A 15,172-nucleotide genomic window follows, 5' to 3' on the forward strand; every position below is an offset into this window, starting at 1 on the left:
AGTGTTCTCCACTCATTAGCACAAAATGCGAGAGTGTAGGGCTGTCTCGGGGCAAAGCAGCGGGGCCTGGCTCACCAGGCCGCCCCAGTGGTCCTGGAAAGGACCCCTCTACTTTTCTGTAATGATTTTGTCTCTCATTTTGCCCAACAGATGCAGACATGGTCTGATTCTACTTTGATTTGTTTTTTCCTTTCTCCACTCCACTGTGTGGAACCAGCAGGGCCCGGCGAAGGCGAGTTTGGGCCGAGACTGGAAGGAGAGGAGGTGGGTCATGGACGCGCCTCCAGGAGGAGGGGCAGCCTGCGCGCCGGCTGGTGAGACCCAGGAAAGGCATTGTTAACATTCTGTAATTTTATTAGTTGAAACTAACGTCACACTTCATAAGTCTGACTGATTTGTGTGCGGATAACCGCATGTGGCCAGGGGCTCCCGTGTTCCAGCACAGGGTCAGCACAAAGAAATCGTAGGCGCTGAGCTCTGACTTTGATTTCTGCAGCATATATAAGCACACCTCATTTTGAGGACACTGCCCTCTTTACAGTTCGGAGGCCCGCGGACACCCCGCGTCCAGCATGTCTGTTGACGCCAGTGTTCCCACAGCAACTGCTCACTTCCTGTCTCTGCATCTCATTTGGTGATTCTCGCAATTTTCAACCTTTTTCATCATTATTGTATTTGTTATGATTTGTGATCAGTGATTAGAACTCACTGAAAGCACAGACGACGGCTAGCGTGTTTTAGCAATCAAGTATTCGTGTTTTAGCAATCAAGTATTCGTCCTCATGCACATGTGCACGTGGTTTAGACGTGATGTTATTGCACACTTACCGGACCACGGGGCTGTGTACACACGACTTGTACGTGCATCCAGAAACCAGACGAGTCGTTCGGCTGCTCTCTCACTGGTCTGGAATGGAACCCACAGTATCCTGGAGGTGTGCCTGTGCAGGTCCGTGTGTATCGTTTATACACATATGTATGCAACACACAGTTTACACAAACCATCTCCCAGCCGACCGCTGTGCACATGTGGACTGGCTCTCCTGATCTCTCATGTCCTGCGGCCGTTTTGAGGGCCCTGCACCCTGGTTTTGGAGTGTGATCGAAACGCTGGTCCTGAGCATGAAGCCTGAGAAGTGTGCCTGGTTTGTCCACCTGACTCGTGGGGGCCAGAGCTAGACTTGTTTTTTTTCACCAGCAAACCTCCAGTACATGGAATGGGGCTTGGTATGTGGACAGGGCTCCCAGAACGTTTGTAGCTCCAGTGAATGAACTCAGTGAGAGCAAGCAGAGCTGGTGGGCAGACACCTCTCCCGAGGATCACGTGGAGGGGAGGTCTCAGGGCTGGCGCTGGACCCCTCAACCCATCTGCTGCATGGCTCGGCCCCTCGTCCGGCCCGTCAGAAAACTCAGAAGTCCTGCGTCCCACTTGAGGTCTCGCGTTAGATCTTCGGGTCGGACGGTGAAGCTGCCCCACAGGTGGAGAGGCAAGGGGGGTGAGGGTGTAGGCAGGGTCAAGGCACCTGCTAAAAATCTTCACAAACTGTCTGAGGACGATCTCTGTCTTACTGATTTTAAATGCTGTCCATCGTATAAGTGAAACCCTCCTTAAAGAATTCCCAGTAAGCCAAGGGCGATAAACTGATGGAAAAATGGGAGTTTTCACAAGGGACCCAAGTTACATAATAACTTGTAGAAATTGTGAGTTATGTTCCTTTCTTTTTTAAAAATATTTTTTCTTGCCATGAGAACTTTTTTTTAAAGATTTTATTTATTATTAAAGAGAGCGAGCGAGCATAAGCAGGGGGAGCGGCAGAGAGAGAAGCAGACTCCCCGCCGAGCAGGGGGCCCGATGCGGGACTGGATCCCAGGACCCTGGGACCATGACCTGAGCCGAAGACGCTTCACCGACTGAGCCACCCAGGCGCCCCGGTTCTGTTCCTTTTGACAGTATTTGTTTGTGAGGATCTGAGCCAGTGGCATATGCATGAATGAAGCTTTGAAGACCTTCTACTTGATGATATTTTTGGTCTCTGGCTTATCTAAATTTCGACTTAAAAATAAGATAGTCATATCCCCCCACCCAGAGAAGGAGCCATGTGAAGTCAGTAGCTCTCAGACTGAGACGGACTGACCCACATTAACCACCCCCTCTCCCACTCCCTCTCCCTCTCCGTCCTCTGTCTCTCTCTGTCTCTGTCTCTCTCTCTCCCACACACACACACACACACACACACATACGCAGCTCACAGAGTTTCCAAATTTTACAGAATGGACTGGACACCAAGGTGATCCTCCAGTCGGCATGTCTGGTTGGGAGGGAGCTTGAGATGACTCAGAGTCCCTGTTCTTCATTCCTACTCAACCATGGTTAATGCCCATCGGATGGAAATAATCCGATCTGTTTCTAAAGGTCCTTCGAAAACAAAAACGGCACAACAACTTTCGAGGGCCCTAAGTTCAACAATCTTCGGGATCTGGAAATTTCATTCTTTGAGCCCAAATCTTTAAGTGCGTGACTTCTAATTCTGCCCTTTGTAAAGAACTGCGATGTATACTTTTTGCCGACACACTGCTCTTTGGTACTATGTAATGCATTTCTTTTGGCAGGAGGTGCTGTCTGCCTTGTTTCTGTGTCTTCATAGGACATTTCATTTTTTTGAAGCGGGCTGTCTCGTGCTCTGAGTCCCTCTCATCAGTGAGGCCTTGATGTGGACAGTATGCTGGCTACACACAGCCGGGACCTCGGGCTTGGGATCGTGGACGAGCTTGAGTAGATGCTCGGGGGGGGGGGGCAGGGCCACGCAAAGGGCATCCCTAACACCAGACACTGCTGGGAGCTCTGAACTGCGTCCCTCTGTCCGTCCTGCACCTTCTCTCAGCTTCCAGACAAGACAGCAAGCTGGACGAAGGGCTGGTGCTTGCCTCCTACACTTTGGCAGGCAAACTGAGGGCCAGTGAGGGCAGCGACCCCCCCCCAGGATACATAGTACCCCCAGTCCAGAAAACACGCCTCATGCCTGGGCTTTACTCTCCTTTGAATAGCTGGCATTTGGAATAAAAATTACATTAAGAAGAGAAAACACTAATGATGTACTGTATGGTGACTAACATAAGAAAATTAAATTAAATAAAAAAAACATATAAGCTGGTAATTTCTTCAAGTGGACCTTAAAACAAACTGAATAAAAACATATTAAATCTAATCTCTTATATCCTTTATTTCTCATTATTATGTAAAGAAAGGTTTTTGCCCAGCACTCCATGCATCTTGCTTGCATCTTAACCGTACATGATGTTAACATCCTCAGCAAGTTTTCTGGTTTGGATTTAAGGGTCTGAAAATTCATGAAATAGAAGCTATAATTACATCTTATACTCATGCAAGATTAGTTTGCGTGAAGAAAGTTTAATTTTTATTGCAGACTTCTACCTAGAAATGTCTAGCTCTGTGTTCACTCGTCTCCAAGTGATCGAGCTGTACCCTCCGATCTATCTGCATGCTAAGCCTCCTAAAATAATGCCTCCATGGATGTAGGGAAAGATTAATTTTTAAGATGATAAAAAATCATCCTGTTCCTTCTCCCAACTGTGTCCACGGCCGTTCTCCAGTTGGAACCTTTGCATATACCAAACCCATCATCTTTGTTTCTATGTTGGTCTCAGAACGCATTGCTGTTTCTGCTGACCGCGGCAGAAAGCTGGGTCGCTAATGGTGATGTTCAGAGTCTGCATTTCAACTGCTTCCTCATCAGGGACAGTTCCCCAAGAACGACGCAAGAGGGTGATTGCTAATCAATATGAGGGCAGCATCCTGAAGGGGTTTGGGGGGACTCAGAGGCCACAGTGCAGACCCTTGCCACCTTCCCTCTGCCTTTGTCTTAGAGAAGCTCAGGCCCCTCTACTGCAGGTCGTCCCGATGCTTTAGCCACGTGGGGCCTATCGCACCATCCTGTTTGACAGAAAAACCATCCTGCAGACGCTGCACTTAAAAAAACACGTTTCTTTGAGGAGGAATTGATACAGGGTGGGTTTTGTCTTGAATTCCCTTCCACGAAAGTGGAGTTATGGCAGAGAGTGGCCTGCTAGCTGATCGGGGGTCGCGCGAGGCTGCTGAGAAGAGTCCAGAGTCAGAACATGAAGGCGCAGCGTGACGATCAGACAGAAGGTGGAGAGGAACTGAGTGCACGCCGGGGGCAGCCGTGCGCCTCAGGGTGATTCTGTCTCTGCTCCTCAGGCTTCGCCTTGCCTGCAGTGACCGTATCATCCATCTGGAAGGTTCTCACCGCCATTATTCACACCCCCCCCAAACCAGCCAGTTCTTCCCTCGCCGTGAGCTCCCGAGATGCCACCACACGTGCAGCTGTGGGGACCCCGTCGTGCTCAGGACAGGAAGGCATCTGCCGTTTTTCTAATCCGACCAAATGGTCATCAGAATTGTCCCTCAGACCCGAATTATCGAAAGTGCTCCAGAATTCAACAAAGCAGCACAGAAAGGACTTTACATTTTTAGAAACGTATCTCAGAAGCAGGATATGTTAGGAAACGGTTCTGTGTTGAAGATGGCCACGAACATGAGCATCTTCTCTAGTCTGGAAAGCACATCACTGCGTTCTTCCTCACGGAATTGTCTTTCCCGTCGGCGGACAGATCCGCACGTGCTCATAAGGACACACATTTACACACACAGACACTGATGATATAGACATGTGTGTGCATACCATTTAAAGTTGTATTCTTTTTAGTGGGGTGAACTATGAAATTAAACCATAACTTATGAGGCATTAAGTGACCATGTTATCTGAATTTTCAAATTGTAAGAATCCAAAAAATATTTACCACAGGATGTGCAAACTCTGCTGTTAGAAAAGTCTATGATCCCTGAATAATACCTTTCTTACCTTTAATATAACAAGGGAACTTTCATTTAGTAAATGCAGACTAGGCCATGCCAATGTATTTTGAAAATAAAATCCTCCATGCAAAAGACCAGGCCAACTGGACAAAATATAATTTTGATGAATTAAATTTGAATTTAATGTAGTCTGAAATGAATTACTCAGATATCCTTCCCTGTTGTTCAAACAAGCAGAAAGTGATTAAAAGAACACGAGCAGAGTCTGACCACATAACCACCACTTACTGAAAATCATCGAATCTTTCTGGGCCTGACTTTCTAGTGAGCACAACAATGAAATGGTTTCTCCCTATCTCACACAAACACTGAAGATCCAACATCATGCCGAACCTTAATATACACGCTAGATGTGTACATTGTTGGCAATATTTTGTTCATAGGTAACTACGATGCTGGAGGATCCTTGGAATTAAAATAACTACCTAATTCCCAGGTTACAAATAATGGTCCTTCTATAATCTGGGGGCCCCGTTGTAATAATCCGGGGGTTTATCTAAAACAAAACCTCCTGGACTGCACAGTCCAATTTATGTTAGAGTGTATGCTGCCCCAGATAAAACAATGACCCCATCCCATAGCAGAAACGGACTCTGCATCTGCTCGTAAGGCTGATGTCGTATGGCCCCTTCACGATGCCCTGCTTCCTCATGTTAGATGGTGGCCTGCTGTTGTGGACGTGCATGTGTGTGAGCCAGACTCTTGGCATTGTCCAGAATGCTCTCCTCTGCCTGTGTCACACTTGCGTCGCTTCTCTCTTAACTGAAGTCACTGTCTCTGCCTCTATTTGCTAAGATAAAGGCACAATCCAACTTGGAGGGAACCCGCTGACAGCTCAGGGATATGATGGCGACTGAGAGCAGAAACCAAGGAACATGAAAGGTTGACTCAAGAGGGTGACCCAGAGCTCTGGCTACCAGACAAAAGAGGGACAGCCCCTGCTTTTCACAAGTGTATGATTTCTGCCAAATCGACTCAAGGCGTGGACAGAGGCACACAGTACGGGATGCCCTGGACTCACTCTGCGTTTCTCACGGTAAAGATGTTATCAATGACGGCACTCAACCTTTGTTGGCAGTGATTTTGGCACTAAATTTACCAGGAAGGTAAAACAGAACATATTTGGTAAGTGAGGACATGGAAGCAGGAGATTGTCAGGCATATGAGTGATCAGCAAATCACTTGGCCCACGGGGGTCTTGGACCACGTGATCATGGGGGCCCTCCAACAGACTTCTCTGTATTACAGCAAATCTCAGTGAAGCAATCTCTAGAGAACAGGAACCTAAAATGATTTCTTCTTAGGAAAGATACTTTTGCTTGACTCAGAAATCGAGCCAGCCTTTGGTGCTTCCCTGCAGAGAACTAGCAACAATCAGAACCACAGCAGAAAGTTGTCCCATGGGCCATCACTGTTTGATCCGAGTGACTCCTTGGGACCTAGGATTCAAGCGAGAGCCCCTCTGAAAGGGGGTCGATTTTTACACTTTGCTGCCAAGGATACTCAGTCAGTCGGATGTATTAGTCTTAGAAGATGCTTAGCTGGGGAGCTGGATGCTAAATATGAATTCTGAATCCAGGAACCTGACAAATGATTATTTATCCTCTTAATGGGCATTTGCCTTCCAAGTATGTCCTTGTATGCTTCAGATTATCACTCAGTGTTTGCTGGTCACCATGCTAGTTGGGTCCTGCAGATAGACACTCAGGGCCTGCATCATCCTAATGTACCCATTCACTTCATGGTTCTATCATACATCCACTTATGCTCATTCACTTGAATGTTTCTAGAAAAATGTCACTAGTTTTGATCTTCTATCTCACTTTTAAAAACAATTATGTTCTAAGCATTCAAGTTAGAATAATAATGTAAAAAAAAAACCTTATCTCAATGTCCACAACAGCCAAACTATGGAAAGAGCCAAGATATCCTTCAAGAGACGAATGGATAAAGAACATGTGGTCCATATACACAATGGAATATCACTCAGCCATCAGAAAGGATGAATATTTACCATTTGTATCGACCTGGATGGAACTAGAAGGTATTATGCTGAGTGAAATAAGTCAAACAGAGAAAGACAATTGTCATATGGTTTCACTAATATGTGAAATATAAGAAACAGCACAGAGGATCATAGGGGGAGGGAGGGGAAAATAAAATAAGATAAAAACAGAGAGGGAGACAAACTGTAAGAGGCTCTGGACTCCGGGAAACAAACTGAGGGTTGCTGGAGGGAAAGTTGGGGGGATGGGGTCACTGGGTGATGGTATAAAGGAGGGCACGTGATGTAATGAGCACTGGGTGTTATATGCAACTAATGAATTACTGAACACTGCATCTGAAACTAATGATGTACTGTATGTTGGCTAATTGAACTGAAATAAAAAGAAAAGAGAAAAACCGTATCTAGTTGCATTCTAAAGCTATTTCATTAAGTCTCTGCTTCCTCAAATTATGTCAGTTTGTACTTTAAAAGTAGATTGTTTAAAAAATATTAGCCTAAGTCAACTAAAACTGAAAGTTTAATTCTAGCAAATGAAGAGCAGAACCTAAAATGTGGTTAAGACCCTCGGTTAAATTTTGCACATTTGCAAATGTGTCCTACCAGAGCCCAGGGCACACAACCACCCATGCTTTGAGCAGTGCTGCCCGCTTCTGTCCGAGCACAGAACGGGCATCTGGAGGAGCGATACTGCCCACACCATCTTTATAAGAAGCTACGGTCAGGTGATAAACCAGGAACCAGCTTCAGAAGTTAATGACTTTGCCCCAAACTGCACACATTAGGAAAGTGTTCACAGGCAATTTGCCAAATGGGTCTACTTCCCAAGGTTCCACACACCGCGTTACAGGAAGGTACTGCCTGTGGTTCTCAGCATGCAGCTCCGTCCAGTCGGTGACACGGGGGTGTGGGCCCACGGTCCATGCAATGGAGCTGGTGGTGCCTACGTGTGTGCGCTCTGATGCGCATCACCGGACTGTCTCACACAGTCTCGACACTCTCAATGTCATGACAGGGGAGCAGTGTGGGGACCCCGCACTTTGATGTATGAGATCTGTGTGCACACACATATGCACGCGGGTGTGTATGAACATGTGTGCGTACCTGCGTGAATGGAACGGTGACCTCGACCTACTCCAACAATCATAAAATTTAGGTTCCCGAAGGAGGAACGTTAATTTATGTGCCCCACACAGGAGTAGCAACAAGCAGCCTCACACCTGCCCCATCTAGAACGGCTCTCCGCACTGGCCGAAGCGTCTGTCCTTTGTATCGAGAAATTAGCTCTCCCAGAACTCAGAGTTTTGAAGAGCTTTGAGCCCAAGGAGGAAGCATAAGAGAACATACTCCCTTTGCTTTTAAACACATTTGGCACTTCTCTGAGGCAAACTCCAAGGCAATAAAGACTAAGTCTAGATTCTTCAGAAAACTCCCACCTTTTTCTAGAAAAGAAATGACTTTTAGGAAGGGGTTATCTTTCCAATCATATTTGTGAGTCTGACACCACGAGGAAACTGGCCGTAAAAACAAATCAGCCTTAGATCTGTTGCCCAAAGCATGGTGGCCAGCCTGTGCCCCACGGCTCCCCACGTGTGTCTCGCTCACCGCGCAGGACAGCCCGGGTCAGAAGCACGGTTCTCAGGTACGAAGCAGGCGGCACGTCGATAAACTACTCCATTTCAGCAACACTCCCTCCCACCCCGATCTGTGACAAAGGCACAGCTCTGGCCACCAATGGGCAGGACTGACATGCCCGTCGGTGCCTGGCGTCTTGCTGAGCTTTCGGCCCCGGGAGGCGAGCAGATGCCCGCCCCACCCCCGCCACTCGGGCTGACCCAGGATGCCCCGGGCAGAGTACCCCGGAACACGTGAGGGGAAGGCCGGGTGCCGCCCTGAGGTTCTGGGTAAAGTGGCTGGTCAGACGCGTGCTGGGTGAACAGCGCGGCCGTCTGTGCGCGCGCGAGACGGCCCCCGCCGCCGGTGGACGAGGGGAGGAACGCTTTCCGACCGGAGCTAAGGGCACACGAATCGAGATTCGTTTCAGCCTGGACCAGGCAGGCTTATTTCGTGAGAAATCGGGACACGTCCCGAGGGGCACACCGGGAGCTGCGCGTCGGTGCACGGCCCCCTCACCGCTGGGCGCGCTACTACGCTAAGGATTACCGTTGTCCTCCTCCTCCTCGTCGTCCTCCTCCTCCTCGTCCTCCTCCTCCTCCTCCACGTCCTCCCCGTCCTCGTCCTCGTCCTCCTCCTCCTCCTCGAGCTCCTCCTCGTCCTCGCGGTCGCCCTCCTCGTCCTCCTCCTCCTCCTCGCGGGGCTCGTCCTCGTCATCCGAGAACTCGTCCTCCTCCTCCTCCTCCTTCTCGTCCACGTCCTCGGAGCCCTCACTCTCGTAGCACTCATCCACCGAGGAGCTGTCGGCCTTCACGGCAAACGGCTTCCGCTTCGCAGCGGGTTCCTGGGGCTGCTTGTCCTGTGTTTTTCTTTTTTTAGCCAAGGGGCAGCCGTACACACTGCGGAGAGAGAGAGAGAGACATGTCGGTGTCACGGTCTTCGGAGGTTAGAGCACCAGGAACCCTGGCCCAGCTAAGGCTCAGCGCGAGCGCCACCCACGCGCTGCAGGGGTGTCTGAGCACACCCACAAGCATGCCCTGCCACTGCCACACCGGTCCCCCTCCCAGCTCTCGGCTACGGCCGCCACAGAGCGACGCGGGGCTCTCGGCTACAGCCACCACAGAGTGACGCGGGGCTCTCGGCTATGGCCGCCACAGAGCAACGCAGGGCTCTCGGCTACGGCCACCACAGAGCAACACAGGGCTCTTGCTCACGGCCATCACAGAGCGATGCAGGGCTCTCGGCTACGGCCGCCACAGAGTGACGCGGGGCTCTCGGCTATGGCCGCCACAGAGTGATGTGGGGTTCTCGGCTAAGGCCGTCAAAGAGCGACGCAGGGCTCTCGCTCATGGCCATCACAGAGCGACGCGGGGCTCTCGCTCACGGCCGCCACAGAGCGACGCGGGGCTCTCGCTCACGGCCGTCACAGAGCGACGCGGGGCCCTCGGCTACGGCTGCCACAGAGCGACGCGGGGCTCTCGGCTACGGCCACCACAGAGCGACGCGGGGCTCTCGGCTAAGGCCGCCACAGAGTAACACAGGGCTCTCGCTCACGGCCATCATAGAGTGACACGGGGCTCTCAGCTACGGCCGCCACAGAGCGATGCAGGGCTCTCGCTCACGGCCATCACAGAGTGACGCGGGGCTCTCGGCTACGGCTGCCACAGAGCAACGCAGGGCTCTCGGCTACGGCTGCCACAGAGCGACGCAGGGCTCTCGGCTACGGCTGCCACAGAGTGACGCGGGGCTCTCGCTCACGGCCGCCACAGAGTGACGCGGGTCTCTCGCTCACGGCCGCCACAGAGTGACGCAGGGCTCTCGCTCACGGCCATCACAGAGCGACGCAGGGCTCTCGCTCACGGCCGCCACAGAGAGACGCGGGGCTCTCGCTCACGGCCGCCACAGAGTGACGCGGGGCTCTCGCTCACGGCCGCCACAGAGTGACGCAAGGCTCTCGCTCACGGCCGTCACAGAGCGACGTGGGGCTCTCGGCTATGGCCGCCACAGAGTGACGTGGGGATCTCGGCTAAGGCCGTCAAAGAGCGACGCAGGGCTCTCGCTCACGGCTGTCACAGAGCGACGCGGGGCTCTCGGCTAAGGCCGTCAAAGAGCGACGCGGGGCTCTCGGCTACGGCCGCCACAGGGGAACAAGGGGGGAAGACACGGAGGCACAAAGACAGATGTTCCTTTTGTCTAAAATGAGATGTGTGATCCCCATGACTGACGAACAGTCGGTAGGACTCTGATTACTTTGTTTTCGGACCTGAAATGTGGAATGTTTATCCAGTCTCATATGGACACATTTTCAGAATCTCCCTGGTGCTGGACCCTGGGCCCCGCCAGACTCAGAGGGGAAGGACACAAACGTAGACAGGTGTGAGTGAGACCATGTTGGAAGCGTTCAGTGTGGTTTACGCGTGCACCGAGTACCTCATGCATGGGCACGCAGGAAAGGGTTGTCGAATGAACGGATGGCGTGCGATGGTGCTGTGATAAAGGCATGCCAAGGGCGCTACATTACGAAAAAAGAGGGAGGGACAGTGGGTCAAGGGAGCTAGGACTTGCCCCAAAAGGATGAGGCTGGGGGACTTTCAAAGGGGATGCATGGAGCTATTTAAATGCATTTCAAGCAAAACAGAGACTTTGCAAAGATGTGAACATAAGAAAGAGTATGATCAGTGCAGAAAACAGACATAAAAACCAAACGTGGGTGTTTAGAAAATGTGACGGTGGGGTTGGCGGGAAGGTGGCAGGTGTGGGCCGAGGTTGGACGCGGCAGACCACCCAGGGGACTCGGAGACGCGTCTCAACCCCGGGAGGGCCATGGGAGAGGGTAGGAGAGGCAGTCACTGTGCCAACCTGGTGTCGGCTGAGTGTCCTAAGAGCCTCCGCCGGACACTCAAGTCCCTGATGGGCTCTGGGGCCCCCAGCAGTGAGAAGAGGAGCGAGTTAGACCCACGGTGGAGGGGAGGGATGCGCACGTAGGAGGATTCTGTTTAGACTATGATGCGTTTGAGCTGCTGTGGCAGGTCTCACAGAGTGAGGGGGTGGACAGATACTCGACTTTGTACTTCAGGGTCCCCAGCTGTAACCGAGCATCTTGCACGCTTTTGCTTTAGGGATGGAAGGAAAATGTTAGTGCAGTGCCTGGAGCCTACACGGGACCCAGTGAAACATGGTGACTGCTCTTAGATCATCATCGCGACCTGCCTTCCTGCTCAGGAAGCCAGCAATCCAGCAGGCTTGTCCCTCCGCACAGTTTGGACACTTACTATTGTGCTGTTTGTCACCCCTATCAACACTTCCCAGACAATTCAGACCGGGAATGAAAGGGAATGGTAATGATTTCATGTCTTAGAAAATGATTTCTTCTGGTTTCTTGGGTGCATTTCATACTCCGGTAAAAATGACATGATTCGTCGGATGCCCTGGAGGACACTGGCATGCATTGGTGCCCAGAGCTGAGGGACTTCATGCCCATCCTAGCGTGTGACTGTGGTCAGTCCCTTCTTCAGTGTGGGTGTCCCTTTCTTCATCTGTAAAGTGAGGGCCACTGGGTGACTGCTGAGACTCCACCACCTCCAAAACCTGGGATGATTGGTCACCTGCCTTTTGAAACTTAGCATTTCTTAGAAACGTAATAATCAAAACAAGAATAATACTTAGTATAACCAGAAAAAACCTGAAGAGAATACATATTGGTCTATATAGCATTTCTAAGATGAAATAAACAGAGTTCTGAGCTTTCTTTTGTGTGACTCCACGCACGGGGGAGACTGAGTCAGGGGCCTCAGACACACATGGCAGCGCCCTGGAGGACTGGCTCCCCCTGCCTTGCTGTCCACCCCCTCGTGCTGAATGACCACCTGACAGCGAGTCAAGCCCGAGCTCCACACCACTCAGGCTTCTGGGGAGATGGCCCTGGTCAGGAGACTGCTGATGTGCCCAGTCTGTGTTTGTCCAAATGAAGATTTAGCAGTAAGTGCCTTTGCTCTTGCAGAGTCGGCCCAAAGTGTCCAGGTCATGATGTCTGCTGGTACCTGCCCATCAGGAGCTCTGTTCTGCATTAGGGTTACCTGCACAGCAGGCGCCCACCAAAACAGAACACCAGGCCTCCCGTTGACCATCAGACTCATCTAGATTGCTAGGAAGTGATGTACAACCAGCCAACTCTATGCTCTTCAATGATGCTCCTCAAAATGCTCCACCCCAACTGGCAATGGGAGACTCCTTCAGACGGATAAGCCAGCACCACGGCTGGGATTCCTGTTTTATCTCCCCTCCCATCTGCACACACTTAGCTGCCCGAGATCTCCAGAGGGCCCACTTGTGGCTCAGACCTTAAATGGCTGGGGAGGAGTGTGCAGATTATCCTTAAAACAGAGGCTGCAATTAGAAGTTCACAGAACTGACTTTGCTCTGGATAGACGGGCCGCTGCGATTCTGGAAGGTGGCCTGTCCGACCCCTCCTGCTCTGGTTCATTTTCCCATCTCCTGCTGCCTACCAGGGCTCCCTGTCCGCTTGAGCCCTCTGCGGTGGCGAGCCAGGGGAGTGGGGGGGGGGGAGGAAAGGAGGGAGAGTAGAAACATCGCTGAGTCAGATGGTGGGAGAAGCGTGGGTGTCTGCCAGTCACCGCCTGAGCCTGAGCCTCACCTAGTGGGTTCCGGTGTCAGCACATGACACATTTGGCAGACAGGGTAACAACATGGAGGGAAGAGCACGTCCAGAGCCCTGCATTCCTGGCTCAGCTCTGTTAACGCCCGGATGGGCTCCTGGACACCGGCTGGGCCTCGGTTTACCTATCTGTGTAATGAAAGTGTTGCCGGTCCCTTGACTGTGCTACAGTTTCAAAGCATTCAAAATTCCTAAGTGATCTCCTTATTGTTCCTATGAAGTATAAATTCTATCATCTCCTACTCTGTTTCTATTTATGATTTTGGAAACCATTTCAATTAAACTTCGTACTGTTGGAGTTAGCTGACCTCAAACATCCAGTACCTACTGCTAATTCGCATGGCTTGATGCTCAAAGTCTTTCCCTGTGTCCATTAACGGTAAATCATGTCACACACTTACTGCAAACACCTTCCGTTTGCCCCTTTCCTATCGGATCCAGTCTCACTGGCCACCAGCTCCGTGTGCCTACTTTACATTTGGGAGCAAAATCCAAGCCCGAAAGGGAGATTTTATTCATGTGTCAGACAGCAGGTGGATCAAGAACCTGCTTGAGTCCACCGAGGCCTCCTGGTCTATGAGACCCAGGGGTTCGGACTATTTCAGAGCGCGGCCTTGGAGGACAATTCTGCAGTGTGAGTCTGAGGAGTGTGGGTCCTCCGGAACCCACGTTCTGTGCCTACCCTGTCTGCTGATGAGGTGGCCAGCCACCTGGGAGCAGAGAATCCGCACACCCATGAAGAGCGGGTGCTGCCGCCTCTCCATGGCTGGTGCTACCAATCCAGGGACTGTACAAGTCAGCGTGCTTCACAACTGTGTCCCACTCAGATTCACCTAGGCTCACTGCTACCAGCACATACGAGTCTTTCTAAGCAGACAATAGAAACCCACAATCCTGGAGTGTCTCCACTTTACAGAAAACACACGGAATGCACGGTGGAGTCTACGAAATAACTGGGAAGCTGACACCAAGGTGAAGCTCCAGGTAAATGGACGAGGCAGGTGTGTGGCTGGCGTCCTCCACACCTCCCGCATGCGGGAGCACCTGAGCTCAGCTCAGTGTCTGGGGTCATTGCTTCAGTCCCCAGTTCTGCTCCTCTCGGTAGGACAGGCAGCCTCCCCCAGCTGTGTATTTCCCATGGGGAACGGTGCGGCCTTGCTGATGGCCGGTGGTCAAGGAGTATTTGTTGAATGAACAGACCATAGTTTTCTCCATTTATCAAGACTGAAAGCACTTACTCCGCTCTGGTGTGATTATGGGTTCTCCTTCAAGAGACAGAAAACAGCCGGTGTTCAACAGCTTGTTACATTTTAGGGCTGGAGTGTCTGGCGCAGTTCAGCTGCTAGTCATGTGTAGCTATTTAATTAAAATGAAAGAAAATTTAAAAAATTAACTCCTCAGTCATGCTAGTCACATTTCAAGTGTCCGGTAGCCACAGGTGGTGAGTGGCTAGCATACTGGTGATTTCCACCACCCCCAGCAGTCCGGTGGGCGGGTCTGAGCCACAGTGGGTGCTCGGCAGGTATCTGCAGAATGAGCACCTGACGGACAGGACGGGAAACTGTGGGCAGAGGAGGAGAATGGCACCGGAAGGGCAGAGCTTTGGGAGGTCGCCCAAGATCCCAGAACTCTGGCTTCAAGAGAGCTCGCTCTCCTCCAGTCACCGGAGGGAGGGTGTTCTGTCAAAGTAGCAACGTCAGACCAATCCACCGTGAAGGTCCAGGCCGGTACCGGCGGGAGCCTTCAGTGAGCCCCGGGGATTCCCCCGAGCAGAGCGCCCCGCACACGTCGGCAGGTGCGGCGACGAGCCTCTGCACACCTCTGCCACGTGGCGGTGACCGGGTGCCAAATCCTCGTCTGTGGGGTATGGACAGCTCCTGACCTCCTGTACCCACTCCTCCACTCCAGCCCTTTATAAAATAGGCAACATCTGAAGATTACAACAGATGCGCTTTCTACTTTT

General features: G+C 51.4%; 1 protein-coding gene across 17 annotated transcripts in view; it reads right to left on the bottom strand.

The window, feature by feature from the left end:
* Positions 1-15,172, bottom strand: part of MYT1L (myelin transcription factor 1 like) — a 418,463-nt gene that overhangs the window by 103,681 nt on the left and 299,610 nt on the right. For all 17 annotated transcript variants that reach the window (XM_073896929.1, XM_073896930.1, XM_073896934.1 and 14 more), the window contains one exon: positions 9,084-9,433. In XM_073896929.1, the coding sequence (XP_073753030.1) occupies positions 9,084-9,433 (350 nt within the window). The remainder of the gene's footprint in view (positions 1-9,083; positions 9,434-15,172) is intronic.

The sequence above is a fragment of the Callorhinus ursinus genome, unplaced genomic scaffold (assembly GCF_003265705.2).
Source record: "Callorhinus ursinus isolate GAN/ISIS: 27379988/994484 unplaced genomic scaffold, GSC_fseal_2.0 scaffold10, whole genome shotgun sequence".
Lineage (NCBI taxonomy): Eukaryota > Metazoa > Chordata > Mammalia > Carnivora > Otariidae > Callorhinus > Callorhinus ursinus.